Raw genomic sequence first — 23,540 nt, 5'->3', positions numbered from 1 at the left:
GATCTATGGACGATCTGTCATAAGTTTCTTGAACTCTGTTGCTTTGCTCTTGGGCAAGTTGGAGAGCAGACCCTGCGCTGCGATGTAGTTCCTACAATCTACTGTTTAACACGATTGTATATCTCGCACAGGGATATCAATCTGCTTATTGTATCTTTTTAGTGCATAAGAAGAGGTCAGATAAATGTTGAAAAACAAAGTTAAGGTGAACAGAAAAAGTGTAGACTACATCACATTGCCAAAAAAAGAAAAGAGATCAATGCATCGCAGGATACATTCTCAATCAAACAGTGGAGGAAAATACACAACCCTGGCCAGTTCCACCTTCAGCCACATCGAGACCCCATTCGGCCTTGAGGTCTGAAGTGAGTATACCCGATTTCTTGAGAATCGTCCCAGAAAGAGCCGGGATAGACTCACTAGTCAAGATCTCCAGGATCTGCAAATTTGCCTCCAACTCGCGGGTGATCCAGTTTCTGATTTCAATGGCGACCAGCGAATCCAGACCATAAACTGTGATAGGCGCAGCAGGATCAAGGTCTTCCCGCGGCCGCATAAGGATATTCGAGATCTTGGTGAGCACGGTAGCCCCAACGATGAGCTCGGCCGCTTCGCGGGTCTTCGATTGCCGGATAGCAATGGCCGGCGAAATCTCGGTACTGTTCTGCGCGGTCGTGGCCAATGCACCCGCGCCAGCGAGGGTGGAGAGGCGCAATAGGTGCGACAGTTTGGTATCGTTCACCCAGAAGGGCTGTGCACTAGCAGGTGTGGATTTGACGCCTTCGAACCCAGCCACACAGTGTCCCTCGAAGGAAACGTCGAACTCATTGCGGATTGCTGCAGTGACAAGACCGCGGATGTCTGTTGCATCAACGGACGCTGTGCCGAGTTGTTTGGAGATTGTCTCCCGCTTCCTTTCGTCAGAGAGGTATCCTATTCCGCGCACAATGGGTAGGTCGATTGTCGAACAGCGCATTTTGGCTGTCTCGGGATACTGGGAGAGCGCCGCCATGAAGGTTCCACTGGCGGCGTAGGGGGATTGACCCCTATTACCGACAAAGCTGGCGGCAGATGAGAGGCTGACGAAGAAATCGACGCTAGCATCGGTTTTTGTCAATGACTGCTGAACGTTCCAGATTCCGTTGACTCTGGGCATCATCACGGTCTGGTAGTCGGCGAAACTAAGCTTTTCAAAGAGGGTATCCTGGTAGAGGAGTTAGCCTTAGCGGATATTTGACCTGTAGTTGGTCTTAGAAACTTACCCGGAGAACCATAGCGCCGTATACAACACCACGAGCTGTAGGCATACGAGCGAGGAGCGGAACAAGATTTTGCTCCACGCTCTGCTTGTCCGCCACATCGCAGCGACATATTTCCACATTGACCCCCTGACGAGTAAGATCCCGGATAGTTTGCTGTGCCTTTTCAGTCTTGACGCCACCTCGAGAAACCAGGACAAGATTCTTGGCTCCCTTATCTGGTAACCAACTGGCAATGTCGAGACCAATACCGCCAGTTCCACCCACGATGACATATGAAGCATCAGCGCGGAGAAGATGTTCGTCCCTTCTAGCGGGATGGACCTGTACCGTGAGTTAGCAATCATCCGCCATAAACGCGACTGCTGTAAACATGAACAACCTTACCTTAACCATGGAATCATCCGTAGCCTGGACGATCAATTTTCCGATCACTTGTCCACCCTGCAGTGTCCGGAATCCAACCTCGACATCTGAGATGGGAAGGATGGTGACAGACCACCTTGACTGGGCGTTGGTATCGGCAAACAGCTTGAACACATCACGGAACAACCGCTTTAACAATTGTGGACGCTTCTCTCTGAGCAATGCCAAGTCGACAGATGCGAAAGAGATGTTCTTGTTGAAGTGAGCCATCTCCAACCGAGAGTTTGCCGTGATATCTCGCTTGCCGAGTTCAATGAAGCGACCAAATGGCGCAACACACTCGAATGTTGCTTGCAAAGCATCGCCACTAAGCGAGTTGAGAGCAACATCCACACCCTGACCACCAGTGGCCTGGTGAATGCCTTGTGCAAATGACATGTCACGACTGAAGAAAATATGTTCTTCCTTGAGCTGGTAAGTTTCCATGAGGAAGTTTTTCTTCTCAATACTACCAACGGTTGCGAATATCTTAGCTCCAACACTCTGAGCAATGATGATTGCCGCTTGGCCAACACCTCCTGCAGCGGCGTGGATCAAAACGCTCTCAGCTTTACTCAATCGCCCCAGGTCAATGAGAGAGTAGTAGGCACTACAGAACACAGCTGGGATCGAAGCTGCTATCTCAAATGGCATGTCCATAGGAATTATCCAGGATCCAGAGGCCGGGCAGCGAGTGAAAGTGGACAAGCAACCTGGTGACATGGCACAAACTCGATCTCCAACCTTGAAGTCGGATACCGCAGCGCCCACTTTAGTCACGACTCCACTACATTCTTGTCCGAGTCTGTCACCGTGAAGCTGGCCCATGGCCAACAAGACGTCTCTAAAGTTGAGACCGACGCTGTGGACCTTGATCTCAATGTGGTCTTCGGGCAGGGGTCCATTGAGGGAAACATCATCTGTGAAGTAAAGCTCGTCAAGACCCCTCCCGCTTCCGGCAGCAAGTCGCAAAGCGCGATCTTGTTTGAACGGCTGCAACTGTGGAGGTGCATCCGGTGTCTCTTGCTGGACACTGAGGTTCAATGTGTTGTTATCCACCAAGCGTGGCACACAAATATTGCCATTTCGGACAACAAACTCCCAGTCGTTCTGGGCCAGCTGCGATTTCTGGCAGAAGATTCCATTAAATACCTTGAGAATCTGGCCCACGGCCAAGGCATCAGGGATGTTCTCTCGTTCTCCCAGGTCAAGCGTGGCGAATTGGAGGCCAGTCTCTGATCTCACAGTGCGAGCCAGTCCAATTGCCATGTTGGCGCCGAGGGATTCCAGGTCGGTTTTGGTGTGACGAACAACCCACAGTAGACCTCGAGCCCGGCTCAAAAGGCGCTGCAGTGTCTGGAACCTTTTCTCGGTGAGGTGCGATAGGATCGAGCGATCCATTCCCCCAAGGAAAATACACCATTTCCCGGTCATATCAACCGCATCGGCGTTCGTAGCAGTGATGGGGTCAACACCGGTCATATTCTTGAGCCCATACTCGAGGCTAAGGGATGACAAGGTGCCGATCGACTCAATGCCAAGAATCACAACATCGCCAGCATTTGCGGGACCAGTTATTGGGCTGTTAGCGGTGGAAATCATCAGACAACCAGATTGGAAAGATGCTCCAGGGTACTCCTCGACACATAGGTCAATTCCAGAGAAGTCATTCTCCTTCATGACATTGCCCCATCCTTCGACAGTGAGGAGTGGTCCGTCCTTCCGGAACTTGTCATTGGCCAGCCACCATCCAGAGATGAGTGCGAATGGGAAATGCCGTGCCTTGGGGGCAGTTTCCTCGATGAGTAGGATCTTGCCACCAGACTTCAAAAGGGCTCGGATATTTGCCATTGTCTGGCTGATGTCAGAGGTAGCATGCAGCACGTTGCAGGCAACTACAACGTCATATGTGCCATTATCGAAGCCTTGCTCAGTAGGATCAGCCGACACATCTAGTGTCTGGTATGTCATGAGATGTCCCCAACTCTCGAACTTTGTCTTGGCTTTTTCAAAGAAGCCTGGAGAGATGTCGGTGTAGGTGTAATGCGCGAACCGAGGCGTAGATCCAGGTTCATGTCCACCCAGACTCTGCAAAATCGGCATAGTGACACCACCTGTACCAGCACCAATCTCGATGATGTTGAGTGTAGGGTTCTGGTGTGCCATCTTGTCAATGCAGACAGAGGCATTGGCATAGGCCTCACGAAGAGAGTCAAGATCACTATAGTATCTTCCAATTCCATCATCCTCCAGCAGTACAGTCAAGGCATCTACCTTGCCCCTGAGTATTTGAGGGAGCAGCTCTCCCACTTTATATGTCAACTCACCTGCTCCGTTGAATGTTCGGGTCTGTTCGAGAACGTCAACGGTCAAGGGATATTTGGTGTCCGCATTTTGGCAAGTTTTCTTGGCCCAATGATAGAATTTCTGACGGTGGGGCTCGAAGGTCGACAACTCGTCCTCTGTCACAGTTTTAACCAGCTGTGCAAGGTAATGCTCTGCCACAGATTCGAGCTGTTGCATTCTTTCAATGCCTTGAGCAACATCAGTCTCGGGGCGAGGGAGCTGTCGATAATCTTCGGCGGAGAGGAAATCGAAACAGGGCTCATATTGTACCCTGTAGCAAATCTGGTCCGGTGAGCTGTTCTTTGAGTCCTTGATATCGTTCGATACTGGTACCAAAGTGACACCATTAATGTCAATGATCAGATCCGCTGGGTTGTTGGGAACAGTGGCGAATATGCGGTTGGTCTCAGGATTGCTTGTGGATTCATTTCCTGATTTGTGACCATAAAGTTGCAGCACAGTACCGACACTGAGTTTGGGGCACAAGGAAACGGAGACTTGCTTGACATGCGATGGCACATGGGTGACTTTTGGCCCAGGCTCACCGTAACCAAGAAGGACCCACAGAACTTGACTACATAGATCAAGTGTAACAGGGTGCACAATGCAAGGGGTTTCATGCTGGTGGGGCATCACTGCTTTTGTGTCTGGAATACGGAGGGTAGCCATCGCTTGACCATCCCTGCTCATAGAGATATCAGTCAGTCCTCTGAAAAGAGGGCCGTACTGGACCCCACCGCTAGCTATGTTCTCGTAGAGGGCATTTCTATCCACTGGCGTGTTACATGAATTTTGCATCTGCAATGATTGTTGAGTGAAATATGCGGTCCTCTCGAGCTTCTGTCGAGACCCATCAACCGGATTGACGTCCTTGGCTTCTTGCACCATGACGAAACCATAGCAGTGTTGGTCCCATCCGCGGCCCTCAGCCCATGAGAAAACCTTGAACTCGTGCCAGCCGAGGACTGATTTACTGGGAGCTTCCGCTCGGGATGGTTTCAAGCTGAGCATGGTCTCGACAGATGAGTTGTCCGGGATAGTGAGAACGCGATTAATGAAGATATCGCGGAGATCGATCTTTCCGGGAGTAACATGATGAAGTTGTGCGTGTTGCGAGATAGCTTCCATAGCCATAGCCAAAAAGCCGGTCATTGGATACACAGTTCTGTCATGTACTCTGTGCTCGCGGATCCAGGGGTGGTCATCTGCACGAATGGTGTTCCTCCATCGAGGCTCGAAGTCGACATTCTCTATGCACAATGAGCCAAGGATATCACTCCTAGGGAATTGGCGATAGAGATGATTATCACCTAGCCGTGAGCTAAACCAGTATCTCTGAGAGTGGTTCCACGGGTATTTTGGCAAATTTGTCATAACAGCTGGCTTTCTTGTTGTTGTTTTCAAGTTCGGGAAGTTGATAGCCTGGAAGTCGAGATTCAGACCCTGCTTGAACAACGACCCAGCGAGGTTTTGAGCAGCCTCAATGTCATCTACCTTGCGTTTCAAAGTGTGAAGGTATTGCACATTAAGATCTGGGGCGTATTCCTGAGCAATGTCTTTGACGGGTGTTTGCAAGGCAGGGTGAGGGCCAATTTCGACTAATGTGCTGATTGGCGTAGCTGCCTGTTCATCGGTTACAAGGCTCTTCAGACCTTCCACAAACTCCACACGGGAAACCAGATTGTCGACCCAGTATGAGGCATCCAACGTGCTTCCTGGAACTAATTTTCCATAGACAGTCGAATGGAATGGAACCTCAGAGTCCCGAGGCGCAATCTTGCCGAGCAGGGATCGATATTCCTGTGATACAGTCTTCATATGGTGGGAGTGGTAGGCAACCTCGACCTGCAGTCTTCGGGTGAAGATCCCTTCTTTATCCAAGGCAGTCTGCAGATCAGCGATAACATCCGCATCTCCAGACAGAGTCACGCTTGACTTGCTGTTCACACAGGCAATAACAGCCTTGGTCCCTCGCATGGCATCCAAAATTTGTTGGATATCTGAAGCGCTGGCTCCAACCGCTAACATACCTCCCTTGATAGACTTGTCATTTACAACCAGATTTGCTGCGACACCACGAGAGTACGCCACCCGGACACACTCCTCGAGGTTTAGAATTCCTGCGGCATAAGCTGCTGCAATCTCGCCGCTGGAATGGCCTACCACTGCTTTGGGGCGAATACCCCAGGATGATAGCAAATCAACTAACGCCAGCTGGACTGCAGTACAAGCAGGCTGGCTCATGTATGCGGCGGAGATAGAGCTTGCGCTAGGATCGGTTAAAAGCAATTCATCTTTATGTGGGGCGTTAGTGTCTGAAAATGTCACTGTAGGCAGTGTTTAAATGAAGTTGAGACATACCGATAATTGAGAACGTAGCACCAAGGAACTTCAAGCAAGCATCCACGTCTTGCATGGTCTGCCGGAAGACTGGATAGGTACGCAATAGTTCTTTGCCCATACCGTGCCATTGCGCACCTTGTCCAGTGAACACAAAGCCGACAGTAGGCTCTTTGGAACAACGAACAGGGTCTGCATCAATAGCCAGCGATTGAGTCAGCTCCTGGCCAGAAATTGCAGAGGATATCAATCTCCATGGCAGGAATGTTCGCCGCTGCCCTAGTGTATAGGCCATGTTATCCATAGCGCTGTCACTGAAAATCACTGGGAAATGGTCGAGATGCGCTGCAATTGATTTTCCGATCTGAAGGGCAGCATTCTTGTCGTACGCAGAGACTACGAACAGCTTGCGCTTGAGAGGATCGTCATTGAATTCAAGATTGCCTTCACGTCGGGGAGCACACTGTAGAACGACATGGGCATTGGCCCCGCCAAAGCCAAAGTTGTTCACACTTGCGTATGGTTTGCCACGGGGCCATGGCGTCAGTTTCTTGGGAACCTATTTGGGTGTTTAGCAATGGTCGTCAATATTACGGGCCACTCCTGGATCTCACCTTCATATTCCACTGATCCATGGGTATCTCGTCATTCGCCTTCTCAAAATTGCAGTTTGGGGGTATGAAGCCTCGCTCGAGTGCCAGGGTTGTTTTGATCACAGAAATAAGACCACTTGCTCCTTCTGCATGACCAATGTTCGATTTCACAGACCCAACAAGCAATGGTTGACGCGGGCTGCGCCCTTTTCCAAAGACTGCATTCAACGCAGTGGCTTCAATAGGATCACCAACTTTGGTTCCTGTGCCGTGAGCCTCCACAAATCCTGTCATGGCCGGGTCTATCCTTGCCTCTTTATATACTTGACGTATCAATGCTTCCTGTGACTTGCCATTTGGCATTGTAATGCCTCTAGTGCGCCCATCTTGATTGATACCGGTGTTGAGAATTACAGATCGGATGGCGTCTCCAGCAGCCTCTGCATCCTCGAGAGACTTCAATATAACACATCCAGCGCCTTCCCCTCGGCCGAAACCTGTGCCGCGGTGATCAAAGGAATATGAGCGACCAGTGTCGGAAAGTAGTCTTTGAGGGGGTACCAATCAGCTTTTGTGTGTCAGGAGGACTGACAGTTGCACTTACCTAGCACGTGTCATGAAAACGAAATCCTCTGGGGTTATATTCAAGTGACATCCTCCCACAATAGCCATCGAGCATTCACCGTTCCGAATACTCTGAGTAGCCAGGTGCAGAGCAGACAAGCTGGAAGAGCAAGCTGTGTCAACTGTAACACTGGGCCCGTTCAAGTCGAAATAATACGAAACCCGATTTGCCTGTAATGCCACAGCCGTTCCAGTGGCAGCATACATGGGGATGGCCGAAATATCTCTGCTGTTGTTGATTTCGTAGTCGGAAAATGAAGCGCCTGTAAAGACCCCCACCTTTTGGCCGGTGATCTCATGGCTCGGGATTCCAGCATTCTCTAGCGCTTCATATGCACATTCGAGGAAGATTCGCTGTTGTGGGTCCATTGTCTGTGCCTCTTGCAGTGTAATATTGAAGAAGGGCGCATCGAACAGGCCAATGTCTTCTGTCAGGAAGTGGGCTCCAACTGCGTTGAAGGAGCCCGGTCGATCGGGATCAGGGTGATAGAAGGAATCAGCGTTGAACCTTTCCTTCGGGACTGGTGACCAGGCACTTCGGCCTCGTGCACAGAGGTCCCAAAACTGTTCGGGCGTGGAAACGTCTCCTGGGAGGCGGCAGGACATGCCGATGATGGCCGCTCGCTTTGGCACATCGCCAGTGGCATTGTCGGTGATATCGTTGAACTGCTCGGGCAAAGAGGTATTTTGGCTCTCGGTACTTGGTGTTCCAGTCCCGGAGGACTGTTGAAGGCGCATCTTTGATAGAGTAAGTGTTTGGTTTGAAGGCGTCGAATTATGTACCTAGCAGTGTGATCACCAATGTCCAGTAAGTGTCCAAAGAAACAATCAATTTGCAAGAAAGCAATATATAGAACAGTATAATCACGGGTCGTTCCAAATAGACAATCGATTGATCTAAGTACTTCCTGAAAGGCAGACAAGAAACGAAAAACGCGTCAAGACTATTGGTTCCAGCGTACAAACCACCCTTACATGACCATCCAAGCGTGTGCATGGCGATCCCTGTCCAGTAGTCGCCCCGATTGAAACACGGAATTCGATTTTGAGTTGGCCATGACAGGTTGAGAGCAGCCCCATGCCTCCAAGGCTGTCTTTGTTGGTGGCCCATGCACGAGCATCACCTCCACTCTTTTTCTTAGTAGTTCTCATAACTGCACATCAGAATCAGTAGATCTGGTCTTTCCGATGTCATGATGTCTTGGATAGCGCTTGTTTCGATGCCCTTGCTGAGGCGAGGGTGCGTACTCCATGCATTCCAGCCACAAGGGTAAAACACCCGATGCCCTGGCAGATTCTTGATGGTATAATTCCGGGCTGCCTCCTCGCGTCGAAGGCTCCTTTATATGGTGTAGGATACTTCGACTGGTATTTTAGCCTCGCGTTTTTCCCAAAAGATATTCCCCAGTTGATCTTGATCATCACGATGAAATTTCTATGCCTCCCAGGAGGTTATTGCAACGCCAAGGTATGTCAAGCAATTTATAATAGGGAATGAGATCATTTAGTTGACTTTGACTGTCCAGTGTTTCAAAACTCAGCTAGGTAAGCAGCAGAGGCGATATGAACGTTGGCAGAGACTAATGGTTCAGGGCCGTTCTGCGATGCCCTCGCATCCAATGGAAATGCCAGCTTCTATTACACACAGGGAACCACCGAGGTGTCCATCCCCCAAGAGTTCGCCGGGTTTTTCGGTCCACCGCCCCATTATACCTTCATGGATATCGAAGGGCATCTGGCCCATATTAACATGAGGGACTTCCCAAAACGCGATACTCCGGAAGAGACAATCAAAGCCGCCACACAAGCAGCAGGCGATCCCACATTCACTTCCATCCCCAAAGTCATGGACCGTCTCATTGGCATTCTTGACAGTGAAGACGACATTGATGGTGTGATTGGCTTCTCTGAAGGAGCCCAAATTGCAGCATCGCTTCTTCTTGAAGAGCAAAGAAGAGAGAGAGAACTTGGTCGGATGCCTCGAATTAAATGTGCGATCTTTTTCAGCGGATGGCCACCAGTACACCCGGTGACTGGCAGGTTTGTTACGGCTGAGGACTATGATGAAGAACCGATTACTATTCCAACCTGTCATGCTGTGGGTGCGTTAGATCCGTTCATTGATGGGTCAATGGCACTGTACAATATGTGCGATCCAGACAAAGCGGATCTGTTTGACCATGGAGCAGGGCATTTGATCCCAAGAGATAAGCAGGTTACAGAGGAGGTTGCTATGGTGGTACACGAGATGATCAACTGCACAGCTTAATTTGTATAGCAATTATACACCAATACACCAAAAGCGACCCCGATGGGTTGGATTTACACTGTATTTCCAAGATATTGGGTGCATTTCATTTTCAGCGCGTAAATATAGTATAGCAATCGCCACCTCACATTCAAGTCTATTCCAACAGTGGCCTTGTCTCTGCTTCCTCTTCCTCCTCGACTTCTGTCTGAGCCTCTGTCCAACTCCATCGAGGAAAGAAACCGGCAATAGACCCAAGCCCAAGATTCCGACCCCTCCACCCAGATGACCTTTCCTCTTGGTCAGGCTGTTCATACTCTGCGTCCTTCCAATGCCATCTGGTCCGATACACGAGCCACACCAATGCAACCCCAACCGCACCCAACACCGTCGTCGTAAGCACAGCACCCATTACTGATAGAACAGTCAAAGTGCTAGCCTTACACCCAAACGGCCGAGCTCTCAGTTCCCATCTCTCCTTGGAGCCAAGGGGACAGATACTTGCTGAGCCGAAAGGCGCAAATATTGGAACCCCCGATGGATTTGGAACACAGGTCGAGGACTATAGCATAACAATCAATGGTCAGTTTCCTCCAGCATGGATTAGAAGATCATGGGTCTTGTTGTGTCGATCAGGTCAAAGCGAAGGAGGCAGTAGAGGCCCGGGGTAGGTATCGGCTTGATACTTCTGCCCGCATTCTGGAGGGGGACGCAAGGGAGATGTGAAAACAAATACGACGGGGGGCTTGCACATATAGAGTTAAAATGATAGGAAATGGACAGAAGGAGAGAATCAAAATTGACCACAAACGGAAAAATGAAGAGAGAATGTGACCTACTATAGCACACCAGCTGCAGGCAACCTCACCAGTTAGGCAACTTGAACATGACTGTCGACCCCAGCAAACATGGAAGAGCGGATCGCTGGGGTCTGGGTTGTTCAAGGGGCTACTGGCGTTTCCCTCATCCATATTACTATCTAAAGGAGAATTCCATATAACGTTCCCGTGATATGTGCTTGTTCCTGTTCCGATCAATGGTCAGACTTGCTCCCTTGCATTGAACGGTCAACGTACTTTGCCCCTGCTAAGTTGTGGGGCCAATATATCGTGACGGTGCGAGAATTGTGAAAAATCACTTTTACTTTTATACTTGATTCGCAAGTGAAACAGGCGACATTATGAATTAGATCAAAGTTGGCGAAGTCGTATTGTCTCCGCACTTTTGGTACTTTTGCCACTACGGACAACTTACCACGCAAGTATACAAGTCCCACATGATGGCATGATGGTTTGGGTCACTGTGGTACAGATTCATATTATATAGACTTGATCGCATGACACCGCGTGAAAACGTGATAAATTTATCCTGGTAAATCGCGCTGAAAACGAACTGGCCGTAAAATACCAAAATCCACTGCCGCTCGTCGATGCATAGCAAAAGGGGAAAGGACATGTTTTTGATCAATGAAAGACGGTAAGCATGGTTTAAACCACGCGCTTGACCTACATATTGATCATTAGTATCTCATCTGCCAGGACCTCGATCAAAGAAACCCACGTACCTCGAAGAATCTCTTGAGCCACCACACCTGGAACACACCCTCGCCAATAACCACCATAAGCTGAAACATACTCCACCATTTCACACGGCCGTTGGTGCTCTCTGCGGTATTACGGTGTACTCGCTCGCGCACGACAATGTATGACTGCTCGTCCTTGACCTGAGTCAAAGCCTCGGTAAGTTTGCGCACTAGATGGTACCAGATGATCAGTCTCAATATTCTTCCGTCAGTTATTATATTCCCCGCGCTTACCTTCGACCTCGAGGGGATCCTGCGTCATCTCGCTTTCGGGCACGTAAACAATTCCGTGAACGTTGAAGGAGACCTCCTTGGAGTTCGAGGTCCAGCCCTCGTTGCTGAAGCAGTAGTTGTATTTTCCATCGGCTTGTGCGGTGAACGAGTAGTCATCGGAAGCAACGGCTTGCTTGAAGTACTGGCGGTTTCTCAGGGGATCCTCGACCTGGGGAACCGAGCGTTAGTATCTGCGTTCTCAATTGGAATCCTTCCTCCATCCCAATGTAACAGCTGGACTAGTCCCTAAAGGCGTAGAGCTCTCTATTTCCGGGTCCAATATCCCATGCCAGAACCACCATCGGAACAGAAGGAGACTCCCGAGCGATACCAAATCATTCAACACCAAGACCCGAACAGGGATATTTCATACCCAGAAGTCAACCTCAAGGTTTCCACTTCCTCCAAACTCCCGATCTCCAACCTGGAAAGTGACAGTCATGACATCGTCACGGTGCAGTGACTCGTGGAAGCATTCTCGTGAGTGAGCCTTGAGCTGGATAGTGTGTGCGGTCGCGGCGGTGATCCATCCCAGCGCAGTGACCAGGATCGTGCTTGTTGAGAATCGCATGGTGGGATGTTTCGATTGACTCCGGTGAGTCTGGGAGAATTGACGAGTGAGTGGGTTGGTGATGTCGGTGTTGGTTGTCAACGCGCAAGGTGTCAATTGGCGCTCGGACCACTTTCATAAACACCGCTCCGCCTTAGGATTCTTAGCTCGATGTATACTACAAAGTAGAATTGGGTGGATTTAGAATGTAATATGGATAATTGGTTTTTCTGTGTCTATTTATTGATTTTCTCGAGTCTCCTATGACATTCATATTTATCCAAATGATGGGTTAAAGTTAGACAAGTCATACTAAAAAATATATATTGTTGCACTATCAACTACCTACCCACGACCTTGTTCATCGAAACGCTTTAAGCGACTAAATTCCGGACACCAAGAAAGGAAATATCACAGTAATGTAGAAATAGTCTGAATTTATCTGAAAATAATAAACACTTGAACAGTAATAAGCTACAAGAAACGTAATGGCGAAGTGTGACTATCAACACAGCTATATCCGACATCACAAAAAACAGGGAGGTGGAAGGATAATATAGAACAATCAGAAAGCAAAGAATGACAGAGATTGGCTATTAGTATGTATAGAATGGATGTAAACGATAGGACATGAAAAAAGGTAGGATATTCAATGTACAAGATCTTCAGGATGGGAGGGAGGTAAAAAAACGAAATAACGGCGTGGTATCAAATCCGAAAACGCAAACATTGGTCAACGACCATGAAGCCGGAAGATAGGTATGTATGTCGAAAGGGGGAATATGGATGTAACGAGAGGAGAGAAACTGGCGCTGGCACCAAACGCAGAGATAGCAATAAACGATAAAAGCAAAAAATATCACAGATCAAGAATTCTGTAATGGTTATTCTGGTGGAAAAAAAACCAAAGAAACACCGAGATGAGATGGGAAGTTCAAAACAGTCTATGGGTAACGATCAAAGGCGACAGAATCACTCTTCCTCAGTGGAGGGTTCGTCAGAAGAGGAGACGTCAGTGTCGGCCTGAAGATCGCTTTCTTCGGCTTCAGCCTCATTGATCTGAGGCCCAAATGGACCTTCATCGTCCCTCTCCTTCGGCGAGGCCGAAACCATCCCATCAACGGTACTCTCATTTTCATCCGCGAAGCTCCCATCATCGTAATGCGCCGGCTCGGCGTCATGATCATAGCTCGAGCGACGGAGAAGAGGCGGTGTTTGAGGTGGTTCCGTGATAGGTGCCTGGCTGCGGACCGAGCCGCGTCTTGGGCCTCTCAAAGGGCGAGTTTGCGCAAACCGCGCGGCAGCGCTAGTCTGCTGGCCAGTACCGTGCTCTCGGGCGTGAGAGCTCGGGGGTGTTAGCAGGCCTGACAGGAAAGTGCTCGCGTTGCTGGGCTTTGATGGGGTCTGGTCGGAGGTGTTGGCGGATTCGCGGCCTTTCCGCCAATTTCCCCAGGCAGCAGCTGCAGCTAGGGGGAGGGAGCGGGGCGAGGCGGCAAGGTCGGCCAGGGAGGAGAGATGGCCGGTTGTTAGGCGTTCCTTTTCTTGCTGCTGCATTTGGAGGTTGGCTTTGAGACGGATGGCTGCGTCGCGGACGGCTTGCTGATTGAATGAGGGCTTGGACACAGTCTGGATTATGTCTTGCAGGTCGTCGATGCGGACGCCTAGGAGTTCACGGAGCCAGGTGATCTCGGTGTCCTTCTCCTTGAGTTTATTTGGTGCGTCTTTATCTATCGTTGAGACCTCTTGTTCAAGCTCCTCGATGCGGGTCTCGCGCTGCTGGAGCTGGTCCTGGAGAACGAAGATTGACTCGCGAAGGGCTTGTGGAGAGATCCGTTCGGGCTCTTCGGATCCCTTGTTGTAGGACATGGACGGTGTCGCCCCCGAGTGTGATGGTGCGACAGCTGGGGCTGAGCTGGGGGTTGCCTTCGCGCTGTGGGCTGCCTCAGCAGCAGCACGGGCAGCAGCCTGAGCGATCTCAAGCTTCTCTTCGAGGAGGTTCACACGCTCTTGCAGATGCTTAGCTTTCTCCTCGGACAAAGCCATGCGCTCCATGTTTTGAGTCTCACCGCGCGCACGATCCTCTGAAGAGTTATGCAAAGCGCGAGCGTGACGTTCACGCAGATCATTGAGAATACGCTCATGCATCTTGCGGGTCTCATCAATGGCAAGGTCCTTAGCAGCTAGGGCAGTGGTCTTTGAGTCCCTGGCTTCCTCGAGGAGAAGCTCGTAGCGCTCGCGAGTGGTATCGGTATCCATGCGGTTGTTGTCAAGTTGAGTCTCTAGACAAATGATCTGGGCCTCAAGCTCGGCACGCACAATGTTGACCTGGCTGTTAGAAGCTTCGAGGTCTGCCTCCATCGAAGAGCGAGTGCGCTGGATTTCGGCACGGCTGCTCTCGCGGGCTTCGATGAACTCCCGCTCGAACCGGGCAGCCTTGATTTGCAGATCATGGTTCTCCGCCCGGAGACTGGTAATCAGCTCCTCTAGTCTAGCATTCTCTCGTTGAGATTGCTCCTGGATGAACCTCAGTTTTGTGGCCTCCCGCTCATTCTTTTCGAATTCGCGGACGTCCTCCTCGAGCTTCTCGCGCAATTGCAGCTCACGAGAGTGCGACGCGCGAAGCTCATTATACCTAGCTGATTGCTCCTCCTCCTTTCTGCGCCAGGTAGCTTGATCGCGAGTGATTTCAGCAGTGACACTGAGCATGTCATCTTGAAGACGATCGAACTTTTCAGTGAGGTTCTGGCGCGAGATCATACTGTCCTCGATGCGAGTTCTCAGGTGATCAATAGTCTCATGAAGGGACTTGTTCTCACCCTTAGTAGTCTCCAATTGACGGCGGAAGCTATCGCTAGAAAGACGGTACTCGTCGAGGGTACCCTCAAGCGCGATGTTTTTCGTAGACAGCTCGGCGATAGTAACCTTGAGAGTCTCACTCTCTTCTGAAAGAGACTCAGTACGGAACTGCATCTTTTCGAAGTATGGAATCTTCTCTTCCTTGAACTGGAGGAGACGAGACTCGGCATCCTCTGCTGCAGCACTATGACGAGCAGCATCTTCCTCCGCAAACTTCAACAGTCGCTGGAGCTCAGAGATAGCATCCTGTGCATCGCGGCGCTCCTTATACTCCTGCTCGGCACGCTCATCAGCGATCCGTAACATGCTCTTAAGGCCGTCGATTTGGAGCATAAGGCTATCGGCACCGATCTCCTCGGCCTCTGACAGGCGCGGGCTCGGGGGTTTCTGCAAGGCGACCTGCTGAGCCAATTGCTTGGCCATGGCTTCCTCCATAATCTCACGCATATCACCAACAGGGTCCTGAGCGAGCTTCTTGATCGTGAGGGCCTGCAGTTCAGCAATGCTTTCCTTGAGCTGCGCCATCTCGCTGTGGCTGGAGTGCGGGGAAACACGTTGAGGGATGTCATGGGTAACCAAAGCTTCCATGACGACATTCTTGAGCATCTCCAGCTTACGTTCCCTCATGTTGTGGGGCGAGCGATCGCGAACCAATGCTTCCTCGCCATCGTCGTCCTCATCATCGGCATCACTGTCTTCCATCTCAGCGGATGTGCTGCGGAAGACCTTTCTGCTTGCAGTGTCAGTGGCAATAGAAGCCACCGACTGCTGAATAACAGCCAAGGCACGTTCCATAGGACCCAAGCGTTCGTCAATGGCGGAGCCAACAAGATCGTTGATGCGACGGTCGAAGAAACGGTTACGGTTCATGAACTTCTCGTCTTCTCCGGCAGAGATCATATCATCCCAGTCACTGACATGGTCATTCTCAGTAATAAGGTGGCGAACAGGGGACTGAAGACGGGATATGAGGCTCTTCTGCGGAGAGAAGGTAGCATTGCTGTTGGCATCATTGTCCGAGCCAAGCTTGGGAATGCTGAGCTTGTAGGTCTTGGGGACTCCACCGGGACTCGGGCTCGGGGCTTCGCTTCGGGCCTCCGCAGAACCAAATCGTTGTTCTTTTGTGGGACCGCCCATCGACTCGGTGAGATGGTCGTGTCGCGGTTGGAAGGGAGTCGCGTGGATTGTGTTGTAAGGAGTCGCTTGGCGCTCGATGCCGACATCTGCGTCGTCGTCGTTTAGCTGTTGCATAATTGCATTCAGCTCCTCATCGTCAGGAGAGTCGTCCTCCGAGTCCCATGGGCTGTCGTAATGCTTGGGTTTGCGAGTGATGAATTCTGGCTCCACGCGGGTGGGAGTGTTGACCTCGGGTTCTGGTGAGGTTGCCTTCTTAGGTGGGCTTGTGGTAGCGAAGCGAGAAGCCATGAGTCCAGCTTGCATGGGTTTACTTGCAGTGGGACTCTTGGCAGGAGTTCCGATGGGCTGCTCAATAACCTTTTGCTCACCAAAGCTAGATGGCTGAACAGTTGTGGGAACAAATTCAGAAACAGCAGGCTTGAACTCGAAAGGCTGAGCGTTAGCCGACAGCGTCGTGCTCTTGACCGGGCTCTTGGATGCGTGAGGAGCATGCTCGACGGTCTCCGAGACAGTGACAGACGTATTATCTCCTGCTGCAGGTTCCCTTGGTTCACGCTCTTCGATAACAATGTCTTTAGATGCCTCCGCCCGGATCGGTGATCCAGTTTGGGACCTATTCTCAGCCTCACGCTTCGCATCGAACAAGGTCCAAGTGTCGGCTTCGCTGACAGGAGTACCCGTCCGCTCTACAGGGCTGTTCTCCTTAGGCATGGCATTCTCCTTGCCCTCAGCGACTGCATGAAGCGCACTCGAAGCTTGAGCGTTCCTCGCCTCACCCAGAGGGTTACTCGAAATACTATATCTAGCCTCGCCTTCGGCGTGGCCGACACCGCGACGCGCACGCTTGTGACGGTCGGTAGGCACAGATCGACCATTAGTGTCGTCTTCAACGGCCTGCTCATTGTTATTGTTCTCCTGTTCGGTCTCATCGGGCCGCACAATAGGGATAGCCTTGGACGTCTTGTCAGGGGTGGTGATCTCGCTGATGTCAATGTCGCCAAAGATCTTGGTGTGGCTAGCCGGAGGCTTCTCAGAGCTGACATTCGAGTTGAGGCTAACAGTGGGGTTGGGATTGAAAACAGGTGCATCGACATTGAACGATGCGGCGGAGAACTTGAATGCGCCACTACCACTGGCGTTGTGGTTCTGCTTTGGGACTATTGGGCCGTTCATGCTGCTACCAGGCGTGAACGAGGGAGGCGCGGCAAACCCGAACCCTTGCCCACCCCTACCGCCAAACTGGAATGGGTCATTACCGAACGACACGGGCTGGGAGGTGAACGACGCGGTAGGGTCAAATTCCTTGGCTGCGACATTGAGTGATGAAATCGAGAGCCGCGACTGATGGCCGGCGTGGTAGGAGTTACCGCTAGGCTGGGCCTCGTGCCACGGCCCTTGGCGAGTCTGCGGCGTACCTGCAACACTGGGGTTTGTGTCGAGATCAGAAACATCCTGGCCATTGTGTTGTTGGTATTGGTCTCCATAGAATTGGTGAGGGAGCTGGTGCTGGGCGAAGGAATGAGGTGGGAGATGGACAGGATTTTGAGCGTGGTGTTCATTTTCTGGCAATCCCCAGCGCGACTTCAGCATGCCAGAATTTAGGCCTGCATGATTGGCATCACGGTAATCATCCTCCAATTGTCGGTCGATTGAGTCTTCCAGATGGTAATCGGTGTGTGTCATCTGGTCCAGTCCTCTTTGCAGAGTTTCGCTCAGATTATGACCGTGGCCTCGAGGTGTAGGTTGGGCAAGCTCGACGTTCGATGCGTGGAAATTATCTGGGTGTCCATTGACCGGGGTCTGGGGAGCCTGGTATGGCAGGCCTTCCTGGTGCATGCCATGGCCAAATTGATCATCGAAGGCACCCTTATCATTAAACCCTGCGTGGAAGGACCCTTGGTCATGTAATGGGGACACTGGTGATAGCACGGAGGAAAAGTTGCCCATTGCCCCTGGGCCTGCTGATGAACTTGCCTGCCGGGGGTTCAAGAAGCCTTGGGGAGTCATAGATCCCTGAGCAGGAGGAGTGGGCTGGTATTGGAAAGGGAACCCGCCCATCATATTTTGCTCCGCGCCCATGAATGGCGTCTGCATACCGAATTGTGAAGCAGGTGATGCCATTGAACCCATAGCACCAGGCGTAGGTATCGATGGTTGGTTGAAGTGAGGCGAGAATGGGTGAATATGGCCGAGGGGATTGCTTGCTGCAGACGCAGTAGGGATTGGCGGGGAAGCGATAAGACCTGGGAAAGGAGTGCCGCTGGGGTTGAGCGAGTAATCGGGTGAAATAGACTGTTCAGGTTCATCGTCACCGAACGACACTCCTAGGGCGCGCAGCTTTTCTTCTTGGAGCTCGGTGATATAAGACTCCCACTTGGCTCTGTCTGGGAAGTTGACGACAAGCGGTTGGCTTTTGGAAATTTCATGGAGGTCATATGGGTCGGGATATAGGGGTCGGCTGAGACCTCCTAGAGTCGCCGTGGTGGAGGGGTCCTCGGAATCGCCAATGGTGAACCCACGAACATCGTACCCTTCGTTCTCCCATTCTTGCATCCGCTTTTGAACGTCGGCCGGTGTTAGGAGATGATACCCAGGTTCCGAACCTCTCTTATCAACATATGGCAGCTCAATTATACAGGCTTTCCCACGCCAATTCAACTTCTTTCTCCGCCGTGGGGTTTGGGTGGCTGATCTGCTGATATCGGAGACCTGGGTTTTTAATGGAGCCGGATTGAACGGGTCTTCCAACTTTGGGGTGTCCTCCATTGCGTTTGCCGGTGGAGGAGGTAACGGCTTCTCTACCGAAGATACCGGCGAGTTTACCTCGACGGTTGGTGTGTTCAAGTCGGACATATTTTGTGGTGGATCTTTGTCGTACGCGAAACCCCAAAAGTCCTCCTGTCGCAGGGTATCAGCGCGTTTGTGCAAAGTTTTGTTGACTTTAGCACGCGCGGCTTTTTTCCCGACGAAATCAGAGAGCGTTGGCGTTTTCAACAGATCTTCGGAACGAAAGTCGTCTTCCAGACCAAGCCAGTCGTCCGAAGCGTCGTCGGCAAAGTGATTCCTCGCAGTGATGAACGACGGTGCTTCACTCCCTGAGTCGTCGCTGAGCCAATTGCTGCGTTCCGTTCTAGGTTGACCGGTAAGGTACTGGTTGATCCAATCCTGCGTAAATTCCCGTATCGATTTTTCTCCGTTATTGGCGATGATATCACGGTCCTCGGGTTCAAGTGTGTCGTCGTTGGCGGCACTGGATCTCCGGAACTCGGTGCGGTTGGCTATTGACGAGACGGGTGAGCTGGGACCAGATCCGTCGTCGATCCCAGCAAATTCGTGTTGGCTATTTGTCACTGAGAGTCTCCGTGTGCTGGGTGCTGCATATGGGGATCCCCACGCCGTGGTGTAGTATATGCTACTTTCCGCCTTGCGATTGACCGGCGAGGAGGCCCGAGATTCTTCAGTTGCGCGATATGAGGATAAAAATGGGAGAGGCGGGGGCTCGAGGGTGATGCTCCGCGGAGAAGCTTGTTGACCGAGGGAACCAACGGTCGACGGACTCGAGTCTCCTGATGGCGGAGAGGACAAGAGTAGTGAGGGAGCCAGACGCGATTCACGGACAAGGCGCGTGTCCCGCGAGTGGAACTGTGGAGAAGATGCCGAGATGGCGGAAGAGACGGAGTGATCTAGATCTATAGTCATCCAGGATGGTTAGACTGGCATATTTGGAGGGGTCAAGAGCGATTGCAGGGAGTTGAGGAATGAAGTCCAAGTCGCGTGGCAACGCGGAGTAACCCAATTCCACAATCCGGATAAAGGGTCAAAAAGAGAGAGGGCATCAATGTACACACACCTTCCGTGTCGACTCCTGCAGCAAGCACTTGCTTGCCGCTCCGCTTATCGTCCAGAATGTTGACGCATGGAAATCAAACTGGAACTGAAGAACACCGCTGGCAAGACAACCTGGGGCGAAATAATGTGCAGGTTGTCCTTTTTTTCTCTTTTGGGGGATAGGTACAATCTGCAAGCAGATAAAAAGAAAAGAGAGATCAGAAACGCTCGAGTTAGAAGCACCAAAGACCAGGATTGGGAACTAAGGGGAAAAAAAGGTTGGACGTCACGGGTATTGGATCGTCGTACTGGGTACCTGCTAGAGTGTGGGAAATGCGAGCTAATGCGGTGTACAGGGTACCATAGGCCCATTCAACTAATTATTTGGTTAGCGCAGAAGCCGTTGGCTTAGCTTGTCTTTTGGCTTGGCTTTTCTGACAATGTCAATTGCTACTGTATGCATAACGTATGCCCTCTGATTCAGACCCTTGCCTTCAGGTCAAACGTTAAGGGTATACTATGTTTTCAAACCCCCTTACATTCCAAAACTAAAAGTAAACAATTGACTCCAATTTTAATTGGAGATCTAAACAGATTCAGGGGTAGAATCGAGAGCTTCCATGGATTCGACCGTACCACCCCCGGGGCCGTTCGCGGGTATTAGCATGACTAATGAGTTGCGTCCTCATTCGCCAATCAGAGTTTATTCTGCAACAAAGCGTTCCAGGGTTCGCGCCTTTCATGCTGATTGGTGAGGATTTATTTACGGGCGCCGGATCGTGCCTGTTACGCACCCTCTAAGCTCAGTCTGGTCCTTTTCTTACTGAGCGCTCTGGTTGAGACGCCATAGACTACTATTGGGGATCTGCTCTTTACTATCATATGCACGAGAACTCTGGCTTGTATCTTGATGCAATAGCATTGTCCCTGTCCTATTTCGCTCTAAGGGAAATTGCTATATAACACGAATTGACAGAGCTCGATGTAGATTTGCTCAATCAATCTTGATCAAAACTTTAGCAAAATGTTTCTTCTCCGCGAGACGCCTGTATGCACTCTTAGCCTCGGTTAGCTCAAACACCACATCATCGACCGCCGGCACAATCTTGTGGTCATCAATGAAGCGAACCAACTCCCGGAATTGGTTGCGGCTGCCGGCCAGGATGCCTCGAACAATGCACGTATGCAGCAGAGCGGCGAACATAAACACATCATCAACGGTAGACTCCCCAACCTGACCAATGGCCAAAACAATTCCATTCACCCGCACTGCCGCCAAAGACTTAGGAAGTGTTTCATTGCCGCCAACACCGTAGGGATGACTAGTTCGCGATAGTTTAAACTTGCAGCATGCATGCGAACAAGAATCTCGTGGGAACCCAATTCGTGAGCTGATGGTATCTTCACATCCTGCTGGTACTCTAGGGAGGTCTCGAAGCCTTCTTGGCTCGTTAGAACCCATTGTCTGGCCATTTTTCAAATTGTCGTGGTGATGTTGGGGAAATGAAGGGGCTTGCCGTGGTGATAGAAGAATATATCGAAATTTGAAGGGGCCAAGGACATCATTCAAGTAGCTCTGGAAGAACGGAAAGGTTCTTTGATTTCAAACAACTTCCAATCTGACTTTCCTAATTAGGAATATCAGATTGAGTGGCGCTCCACGGTGATTGGTTGCGGGAGTATTCGGTCCATTTACCGACAAGGCAGCATAAGCTCCCAGGGACTAAACGCTCATGCTTGTAGAGGAACTAAGCCAGCGAGAAGGTTCTTGTTTGGCTTCGAACAACTCCCACTCTAATTTTCCTAATTAGGAAAATCAGATTGAGTGGCGCTCCATACTCGGGAATCGGTTATTCGTTCAATCCTCAAGCTCATTAGCGACATAGTATAGTTCACGCCAGAGAGCTTGAAATCGCCCCATAAGAGTGGACTCGCTAGTGTTATACTTATTCTGCAGGAGGCTGAGTGGTCTGCTCCAACCACGTAACTGCAGCGCTCGCACTTCCCGGACCAACCTGTCAACAAACCACATTCTAGCTAGCGAGTCTTCCTCGGCGGCAATGGCTCCAATCATCAGCGGAAAGGAAGTCAAATTCATGTAGGAACATCCTTTGAGCGGTAATCGACTTATCGCTTCTTTCAGTTCCCCCGCAAGGAGGGTTAGGTAAGCCCCTGACCACGATGGCCAGAGGAGATAGAGCACCAGTTCGATCGCTCGTGCAATGGCCTGGACATATACATCGTCAACGTCTCGGAGATCCCGTACATCGTAATGCAGCTGGGACAATGGCTCCTCGATCTCTCGTGCCACCACAGTTGGATCGAGTCGATGCTGATGATGAGACTCGATCGTTTTCTGGAGCTGGATCACACTGTCACAGATTCTCTTTATTCCGAGGATTCTCTGATCATCGTAATCGATCAAGGCTTCGAGAATACGCTCATGGTACACTCGTGGCGTTTACGGAATCTCTATGGAAAATGGTCAGTTGTGGGCTCATCCCAAGGGTACATGACACCAACTGCACAATCAGATCTATCATCCATGGTGGCGGCGCATTCATGGCGCGAGATTTTCTATCTTTGATCATATGCGCGAGACCAATGATATGAATATTCCAAGCCATATCGTCCCGTTCCAGAGTTGCCCCGAATGCTAAGACAATGACCGCGCCGAGGACACCCTCCTTTTGAGCCCCTGTCGACATAATTCGGTGCTTGATGAGATGGACCGCGGCGTATGAATGCCGATACGCTTTCAATTGCCATGCGTCATCGGGCGACCAGTGCCGTACAGCTACCGCCATTGTTGCTTCGGTTAGCACTGGGTACGAGGCAACAAGGTTAAACCACGCTGCTTCATTTGCGTTGCCTGGAGAGTGTCTGCCTTCTAGGAAGACTAGCTCTTGGATCCTGTGGACTGCCAAGCATGAGCCAATGTTCTATAGCTCTTGGTAATCGAAACTTACAAGCTGTTGTCTCACGGGCTAAATCGGGGACAGTGGGTATTGGGGACAATAGTGTGATGGTATGGTTGCTCTCGGGGTTTTTGCTCGCTCTCAACCACGGCGATTGATCTTTTCTCTGTCCTCTTGGTTTTTCTCCGGTTGATGGAGCATGCTGGCGTCGCTTGGCGAAGTTGGTTTTCGTGATATGCGCCCTCATTCGCTTCGCAGCCGGCGGAGAGACTAGACGCACCTGTTGTATTCAAGAGGATAAAGGATGGTTGCGCCATTTCTGATAGTAGTTGAAGAGTGCGGAGGGCGTGCGCGTCTACTATCAAAGTACAAGTTTAGTTCTTGGCTATGGATGGCTCACGGGCTGACTTTGAGGGAACTACGCGCCCCATCACAAATTAGGTATCTTTTGTATGGTATGCCCACACGAAAAGTACAAACATAGTGTGTGATAGGACGAGTGGCACCCCGAAACCGGACTGTACATTGATTGCACTGAACATCCAATCCCATTTTGGATAGGACATGTTCTCAGCTGTTTC

At 50.8% G+C, this 23,540-nt stretch overlaps 6 protein-coding genes across 6 annotated transcripts; 1 reads left to right on the top strand and 5 right to left on the bottom strand.

Annotated features, from left to right (window-relative positions):
• Nucleotides 1-283: 283 nt before the first annotated feature.
• N7447_003925 (type I polyketide synthase) lies at nt 284-8,305 on the bottom strand (the record flags this gene model as incomplete). Its single annotated transcript, XM_057228200.1, has 6 exons — nt 284-1,204; nt 1,263-1,583; nt 1,647-6,304; nt 6,372-6,909; nt 6,965-7,490; nt 7,548-8,305. The coding sequence occupies 6 exons, from the start codon at nt 8,303-8,305 to the stop codon at nt 284-286; spliced, it is 7,722 nt and encodes a 2,573-aa protein (XP_057087541.1).
• Nucleotides 8,306-8,993: 688 nt separating this feature from the next.
• N7447_003924 (uncharacterized protein) lies at nt 8,994-9,836 on the top strand (the record flags this gene model as incomplete). The annotated part of the gene is made up of 3 exons (XM_057228199.1): nt 8,994-9,035; nt 9,094-9,112; nt 9,160-9,836. The coding sequence occupies 3 exons, from the start codon at nt 8,994-8,996 to the stop codon at nt 9,834-9,836; spliced, it is 738 nt and encodes a 245-aa protein (XP_057087540.1).
• Nucleotides 9,837-9,972: 136 nt separating this feature from the next.
• On the bottom strand, nt 9,973-10,786 carry N7447_003923 (uncharacterized protein; the record flags this gene model as incomplete). The annotated part of the gene is made up of 2 exons (XM_057228198.1): nt 9,973-10,377; nt 10,655-10,786. 2 exons carry the CDS (start codon nt 10,784-10,786, stop codon nt 9,973-9,975), a joined length of 537 nt encoding a protein of 178 aa, XP_057087539.1.
• Nucleotides 10,787-11,302: 516 nt separating this feature from the next.
• N7447_003922 (p24 family protein) lies at nt 11,303-12,241 on the bottom strand (the record flags this gene model as incomplete). Its single annotated transcript, XM_057228197.1, has 4 exons — nt 11,303-11,320; nt 11,380-11,567; nt 11,632-11,839; nt 12,044-12,241. 4 exons carry the CDS (start codon nt 12,239-12,241, stop codon nt 11,303-11,305), a joined length of 612 nt encoding a protein of 203 aa, XP_057087538.1.
• A 951-nt stretch (nt 12,242-13,192) lies between these two features.
• N7447_003921 (putative myosin class II heavy chain (MHC)) lies at nt 13,193-19,912 on the bottom strand (the record flags this gene model as incomplete). Its single annotated transcript, XM_057228196.1, has 1 exon — nt 13,193-19,912. The coding sequence occupies one exon, from the start codon at nt 19,910-19,912 to the stop codon at nt 13,193-13,195; it is 6,720 nt and encodes a 2,239-aa protein (XP_057087537.1).
• A 1,123-nt stretch (nt 19,913-21,035) lies between these two features.
• Nucleotides 21,036-23,206, bottom strand: N7447_003920 (Polyketide synthase enoylreductase; the record flags this gene model as incomplete). The annotated part of the gene is made up of 4 exons (XM_057228195.1): nt 21,036-21,363; nt 22,057-22,492; nt 22,554-22,961; nt 23,011-23,206. The coding sequence occupies 4 exons, from the start codon at nt 23,204-23,206 to the stop codon at nt 21,036-21,038; spliced, it is 1,368 nt and encodes a 455-aa protein (XP_057087536.1).
• Between the last annotated feature and the right edge of the window lie 334 nt (nt 23,207-23,540).

The sequence above is a fragment of the Penicillium robsamsonii genome, assembly GCF_028829455.1.
Source record: "Penicillium robsamsonii strain IBT 29466 chromosome Unknown utg000002l_segment0_segment0, whole genome shotgun sequence".
Taxonomy (NCBI): Eukaryota; Fungi; Ascomycota; class Eurotiomycetes; order Eurotiales; family Aspergillaceae; genus Penicillium; species Penicillium robsamsonii.
This window is presented reverse-complemented; position numbering and strand designations above follow the sequence as displayed.